Here is a 7918-nt window from a genome sequence, read left to right as displayed (position 1 = left end):
CGAAAGAGAAAACCAATTTTTTTTAGATGCAGAGAAAGCAATATTTGTTATGTGCGTGTGCCAAGAGAGGTTAGAAGTCAGGGTAATCCCAAAAAGAGATATATCATTTTGCCTAGAAATCGGAGTGTCACCAAAGATAAGCATAGGAGCAGAAGAGTCCTTTTAGTGAGATATAAGACAAGACTGAGTTTTAGAAGGATCGAAATCAACTAAGTTGTCTATGCCCCACTGGAGGATTATCTGGAGATCGGCATTTAAGGAATTGGTAGCGGATATTCGAGAAGTTGAAGCTGATTGAGCAGGGTAAGGTTTCTCAAAATGGAAAGTGGAATGTAATGTGCTATCATCGGCAAAACTATGGATAGGATTTCCAGTCAATGGAAGAAGGTCATTAATATACAAGAGGAAAAGAGGGGGGAAAGTACCGAACCTTGAAGGACACCAGGATCAGTGGAGAAGTTAGAAGACAGAGAGCCATCTATCATCACCTTCAGTGAGCGATCAGAGAGAAAACTTGATAACCAATTACAAAAAACAGTTGGCAAACCATAAGATGGAAGCTTGTTTAAAAGACCTTTATGCCAAACACGATCGAAATCCTTTGAGATGTCAGGAGCAATATTCGAATTATATTCGAAGTATATAATAAAACAAAGTATCCAAATATTATTAGCATAACTTAGTTTCTAAAGGTTCAAAATTTTCAACCATTAATTATGATTCCAGGACGTTATTAAAATAAAAAACCTGGGTAAATGTAACCCGTTTGGAAATTCGTCGGTAGGAATCCCCCCACATCACCACCATCAACTCTATTACTCTGCTTTTGATTGTTTACAGCTGTCAGATGAGTGGAAAATTGAAGGTCAGATGGGATCAATCCAAGCTAACCTTCTGATTTGAAACATACGAATATATGGCGGAAGATTTCTGTAGTGCTGTCAGTATTAGTGTATTGTCGATATTATTTTCTGACGTAAAATTTCCATCACCACAAATGGAGCGATGGATAGTCGAAGGTTGTGCCGCAAGCAAAGTTAAATAAAATAGAAAAAAATAAAATTAATGAAATCACCACCAAATGTTTAGAAGCCATAAGAAATGAAGTGTGTGTGTGTGTGTGTGTGTGTGTGTGTGTGCGCGCGCGCGCGAGCGCATATTTACCTATATTTGGATTTACTTTTATACACGCCGTGCTCGGAATGGACGACAAAGTCCTGAAACACCGCTCCAGTTCGTCCATCACAGGCATCGGTTACATCATGCACACGTGTTAAATAGCTTATATTTTTTATTACCCTAAGGTGTGTTTCGATCTGTTCCGTGAAAATATTCCAGTTTCCTCGATTTGACAAAATTTTGATCAACTTCTTTTTATAAATATTATTTTTTTATATTTACTTCTTGAAATTTATATTTTGATTTCAAGCTAGGTGGCGTTGTAGAACTTGTAAACGAGAAATGGCGGCTAAAACAGAAGGCAAAATGTTTAAAATTACTCCTGAAATTCAGTTTGCACAACGCCTTGCTGGAAATGACAAAAAGATCCGAGATAAAGCTTTAAAAAATCTTCGTATATGGCTTACTGTAAGATCAAATTCGAGCAATGGTAAGTCATACAATTCTTAGTTACGAAAATTCATTGTAGTACCCACGCGTTAGCAAACTCGTGGTATTTGTTTATTGATAATGCATTTGGTTGTAAGCACATTCGCTTTTCCAATGTTTCAACAATGACATGTGAGGGTTATTATTATTAGCCATATGGTGCAAGGAAGCCTGAGTCTTATGCTACACCAGCCAAAAAAAAAAAAAAAAAAAAATTCTCGCGTTACCCTGAGAGAGAGAGATAGAAGGAAAGAAAGAAGGGAATCACCAAGGATGAGAAGAATGATGATATCCAGCTCAGCACACTGGGTTTCCCAAGCCCATACTCCCCAGATGTGAGCTCCTGGGTTTTAGATACAGTGAAACTTCCCTTTAACGGACAGTCATGGGGAACGAAAATGTGTCCGTTAGAGAGAAGTGTCCGCTAACAAGAAGTCTGAGGGAAAAAAAAAAAGAAAGAAAGAAAAATCGTTAAACCTTTAATGTAAAATTAACTTAAAATATGTACAGATTTTAAACAATATTTTTGTAAATAATATACAATTACATACACAAGAGATAAAGAAAAATCGTTAAACGTTTAATGTAAAATTAAATTAAATTATATACAGATTTTGCACAATATTTTTGTAAATAATATACATACAATTGTGCTATGCATTTTATGACTTTATCTTAAGAAAAATACATACAGTAATCACTTATTTTCTTCTGCACCTTCTTCCGGCTGATAATTTTGTTTTCAACATTTGTTTGGAGTGAAGAAACCATCGAAAGTCCTTCAGTATCTTCTTCGGCGGCTAAAAACATTTTTAAACGATTGATTTGTATGAGCGCTTCTTCTATTTTCATCGGTGGTTCGTCGTTAATATGTTCTTCGACAGAATGACCCCCTTCCATTTCTTCATCCTCATGAGGAACTTCTTGAAAAATATCGATGATAATGTCGTTGATATCTAGAGCACCATCTTCTGTAGTGAGGTTCGAGTCTCTATCTTTGTAGCCAGGGTCACTTGTAGCGGAAGTATCGTACATTATCAATAGATGTTGAAGTTCTTGTTCTTCTTGGTACACCACATTGCTGTTCACAACTTCAATTTTTGCGTTTGAGAAGCCAGACTTTACAAAACAGTTCACGACAGTTTGTTTTCTAATTGCGTTTACTGAAGAGGAAATCCATTGAATCGCATCTAGGATGCTGATTTTCTTTGCAAGGTCACTCGCACATGTTACATCATTCATGTTTGCAATGAGATGTCTTAAAAACTCGTTTTCTGTAGCTAAGTTTAAAAATTTTATTATCCGTTGATCCAAGGGCTGACACTCTGCAGATGTGTTTGGTGGCAGAAAAACGATTTGAATGTTAGACAATTCAATGTGCGGGTGAGATGCAGCATTATCCATGAAAAGAATAATTTTTCTGTTTTGACGAATCATGTTTTATTTAAAGTGACTTATCCATTCGCTCATGATATCTCGTGTCATCCACGCTTTTTTATTAGACTTCCAGTCAACATTCAAAAGATTCAACTTTATGCCCTTGAAACAACGAGGATTTTGTGGTTTTCCTATAACAAGAGGTTGTTCAAAGTCTCTCAGCATATTTGTACACAATAGTACAGTCAAGCGTTCCTTAGAAATTTTGCCGCCGTGGCACTTTTCGTTTTTTTGACTCATTGTTTTTTCAGGAAGAGCTTTAAAAAACAACCCTGTCTCGTCACAGTTGTAAATATCTTTAGCTTCAAAATCACGACATAAATCTTCCAATTGGACGGTCCAATCTGTTACAACCCCTGTATCAACAGATCCACCTTCACCACTTAGGGTTTTCCAAGAAATTTTATGCCGAGTTTTGAACTTGTCTAGCCATCCCACAGAAGCTTTGAACTCATTTACTCCCATAGATTTCGCAACCTCCAAAGCCTTTTCCCTAATAATAGGCCCATTAATGGGAATTTTTTTTAGCACGTTCGTGACAAAACCACTCATACGTAACATTGTCAATTTGAAGTCCAACAGTTTTCGGGAATGATTTTTGAACCTGATCATTTCCGTGTTGCCAAAATTGTTTGAGCAGTTCATTTTTTTTCTTTAGGATGTCGCTTACCTGCGTCTTCCCGATTTTGAATTTTGCAGCGAGATTGCGAACACTATTTTTTTTTTGCCGATTATACGCATTAATGAGTTCGACTTTATCTTTTAAAGTTAAATGTTTACGAGAAGACATTGTGCACTTCACATGACACTGAACAAAACTGAAAAGACGAAAGGCCGACCATATTCCCCACCCCTGCACACACCGAATTCATCAGAAGTTTTACACGTGCCTTAAAATTCTTGAAAAAGGGTTTAGAACCGCGACGTAAACCTTGATAAAATTCAGAGAATCGGAAATAGAAAATAAACACACGATTGAGGCAATACGTGGAAGAAACGTTCATAGAAAAAGGGCCGTAAGCTCGCCCGCTGTCCGTTATGGGGAGATCAAATTAAGTGCTAATCTAAATGAAACAGTGCAGATTGCCTGTCCGCGTCCGTTACAGAGAATGTCCGCTAGACAGAAGCTGCAAACACGTTAAAACCAATGGAGGTGAGTTGGGGAATTTGAAAATGTCCGTTGTAGAGAGATGTCCGTTAACGAGAGGTGTCCGTTAGGAGAAGTTTCACTGTATCTCTTATCTGAAAAGTTATAATCTTCGGCTTTTTTCTCCACCTCCTCCTCGACCTCCATGTACTTGTCACTGGTTATATAATTTTAAAAATTGCCGTTCCTTATTCCCACTGATGCATTTCTTAACTCATGCACAGCTAAGTGTTATCTGTTTTAATAATTCCAGAATGAGGATTTCCAAAATTTTTATATGCCACTTTTAGAAATAAAAATGAACTCCTTCATAAGTGCAAGCAACTCTTCAGTTTTAAGAGATACATTAGCACAGGCAGCTGTGATAAAACTGTAAATTAAAAAAATAAATAAATAATGTTTGATTTTAATTAAATTACAAGAGTATAAAGTGGATTAGAAAGGCATGATTACCTGCATTATACAGATGCATCAGAATTTTAACTGCAAATTTTTGGATCTCCATGAGATTTTCAACCTTCCCCATGTCTTTTAAGAACTGTACCATACAAGTCTCAGTAGCGAAACTACCCTTCCATCCCAAGTTATCTACAGTTCTAGTTTAAAAATTCACAGAAGAAATGTTACAATTTTATCAGGTAAAAATAACAATTAACCATTTACATCCCTAAAAAGAATACAAGTGCTCATGTGATGCTTATTAGATTCAAATATTTGTTATAAAAAAAAATTAACTTTTTTATTGAATTGAAAACAGTCGTATATTGATAAAAAGATACTTTATAATGTATTGATTATTTTAATAAAAAACAAAAACATTTAATTTAATGGCCAGATACATACACAAGGTTGAGGAAATATTTCAAAAAGGTAAATAAGTTATCACACGTTGCTAGCCATTTCTGGAAGTAGTAGTTAACTCTAAATGAAAATAATATATATTAATTAAAATAGTGAATTAATGTTTGCTCTTCAGTTTAATTATATTTGTATATATATATATTTTGGTCATTCTTAGTGGTTTATCACAACAGAGTGAAGTGCCTTTTTATTAATTACTAGCCTGAATGACAACATTACCTCTGCAGATCATATTTGAGGTACTGTTATCTCCATTATTTATCTCATTTCTCCTTTGAAATTTTATTTTATTATACTAATTTCTTCACTTGTCTTCTGTTATTACTCCCTTACACTTTTCAATTTTTCATCCAGCATGATTTGAAAAAAAAAAAAAAAAAAGAGGGACTATAATAAGCCAAATTATAAACTGCTATTTGTGCAGATGTGTTTGCTATAATTTAATTTTCCCACCTACCCTTCAGAGTAAGGAGGGGAGCAAATTATGATTGCTGGATGAGAGATGTTTGTACACTCTAGCTTGATTCCAAAAGAGTTAGACATGATCACCCACTTGTTGTCTATTAAACATCAAACACACTATCTATTATTGCTAGTAAACAGAAAGCATCTAAGAAATCTCTCATACGCGCTTCAAGGAGCAAAGAGTACCCTTTCCTCTTTCAATGATTGAATACCCTTTCTTCTTCCATTTCGTACACTTTTCATGAAGAAATTGTTCAATATTTGCCAATACTTGTTAGTTGAATTCAGATAGTACTATGAGAAAAAGACCAAGCTTGCATACCAACCATGTACAGGGTGTTTCAATTAAAAGGTGCTAGGTCGATCTCACTTATTTTTAGGTTTAGACACTTTGCCTTTGTTGTCATATTTTGGCTGAAATTTTTGAATTTTATATTACAATTGGAATAAGTAGATTTTATAATTTCTGAATTAAAGTTTTGCTTAATCAACTGTTTTTTTCTCAATGGAAAAGTTCTTTTCATCTGCAGTTTAGTCTGAAAACACCATTGCTGTACTTCTGAAATGAACATAAACCAATTTTGTTTGAAGAAAAAGCAAACCATACACAATATTTTTGTGTGATATTCGCTTTCAGTATGCTTGTTTGGCAGTTTGTGTCAATCCCCACATACTATTACTGTTATGTGGGGAGGTAAACAACAATTATTACTAGTTGTTTTATTTATTTATTTATATTTTTCTTCTTCAAATAAAATGGTTTATGCTCTTTTCAGAAGTGCACTGATGACATTTTCAGCCAAGGATGGGGTACAGCTTTCCCACTGAAGGAGAAAATAGTTAATTAAGCAAAATTTGAAATTTAGAAATAATAAAATAGAAATCATATAATAAGAAAGTTTATTATATTATTGTAATATGGTCATCATATGCAATTTAACTACTCAGTTTGGTAATATTTGTGCAGAAAGAGGACAATATATATTAGGCCTGATGTAGCTGAGTGGTCAGGAGCAAGAGTGCAGTAACACGCACTCTTTGAGCAGACCAGGGTTCAAGCCATTCACTGCTAAATACAATTAATGTTTGTACTGATAATTTATTGTAAACTCTTCTGACCTGGTGGTCGTGTCAGAATATAAACAAAAACATATATGTGTATCTTCATATCTTTGAGTCATTTCTGTTAGTGTTTTTATAGTTCCTAAAAACATCATAGCAGATAAAGCTTGGACATTTGGATTCTGTCAGGAAATTAAATTCCATTATCCACCTTCGAAAGATACTTTAGTGATTACAAGCTAAACCCTGAAGAACATGTAGGCAGATATTGTACTGTGGCAGTGTATCTTCCCACATTGCACATTTTCTGTGGCAGTCTCTGACAGAGTATAATAATTGTAGCTGTGAATGGCCACGCTCTTCGTTTTAAACAAAATGTATTTAAACCTACTAGCCTACAGTGTGCAAAATCACATACATGTTTATGCATCTGAGGGTCATTTTGAACCTATTCAGTAAAGATTTCTTGAATTTTTAAGAGAGAAACTGTAGTAAAATTACATTGAGAAGGCAAAACATCTTGGGGTGTAAGAGCAAAAGTGATTTGATAATATTTCAATTATTACTAGTATTACAGAAGTATTAAAAGGAGTCATAGAGCAGGACCAATGCAAGTGGAGGAAGGGTTGCAGTAAGTTTTTTTTCTAATGGAATTGTATTTCATCAATTTATAGGTTGTAAGATTTGAAGGCATTTTATTGATCAGCCCATGTATATACAGGAATTAAATAGTCTTCCGTATTAGTGACTGAAGTTTGTATGAACGTGAAAAAAGAAATTTGTATATAAAGGTTCCTTTCGAGTAACCTTTTGCAGAATCTCTGTATTGATAATATGGTTAAATTGAGAAAATGAGAATTCAGTGTATGAATATGCAAGTAACTTGTATAATTTTGCTATGTTCTTCACGCAAAAAACAGAACCATTAGCTATTCCTATTACAAAATAAGATGTTTGTGTCTTTTCCTCTAGTGTAATACCATTATTATAGTAGGTTTTGCCACTGATAATACATTTTTCTTTGCTGATAATAAATAGCATATTTTTAGGGTGTCAGACAAAAAGATAACTATATTCAGCAATTCAATTTAATTTTACATCATCGTAGTATCTTTGATTATACTGTATATATTTTATTAGATGATATTTCTTTATGATGAAAAAGCATTGTTTATTTTATAGATATAATAATCTTTAGCATTAGTGATAAAAACTGACTATAAATTTGAAGTAATGCATACTTTTGTTATAGTTTCTACAGAAGCAGATATGCTAAAATTATGGAAAGGCTTATTTTATTGTATGTGGATGAGTTATAAACCACAAGTGCAGGTAAGT

The 7918-nt window shown here is 34.1% G+C and overlaps 1 protein-coding gene across 2 annotated transcripts in view; it reads left to right on the top strand.

The window, feature by feature from the left end:
* Positions 1-1481: 1481 nt before the first annotated feature.
* The window catches only part of LOC150089412 (ribosomal RNA processing protein 1 homolog A-like), an 84074-nt gene continuing 77637 nt past the window's right edge, over positions 1482-7918 (top strand). For both annotated transcript variants that reach the window (XR_016546666.1, XM_090368575.1), the window contains exons 1-2: positions 1482-1609; positions 7833-7912. Coding sequence is in view for 1 of the 2 variants with exons in the window: in XM_090368575.1 (XP_090224701.1) it covers positions 1486-1609; positions 7833-7912 (204 nt within the window). In the remaining variant the exon portion in view is untranslated. The remainder of the gene's footprint in view (positions 1610-7832; positions 7913-7918) is intronic.

The sequence above is a fragment of the Mastigoproctus giganteus genome, chromosome 2 (assembly GCF_048544385.1).
Source record: "Mastigoproctus giganteus isolate SK-2022 chromosome 2, ASM4854438v1, whole genome shotgun sequence".
Taxonomy (NCBI): domain Eukaryota; kingdom Metazoa; phylum Arthropoda; class Arachnida; order Uropygi; family Thelyphonidae; genus Mastigoproctus; species Mastigoproctus giganteus.
This window is presented reverse-complemented; position numbering and strand designations above follow the sequence as displayed.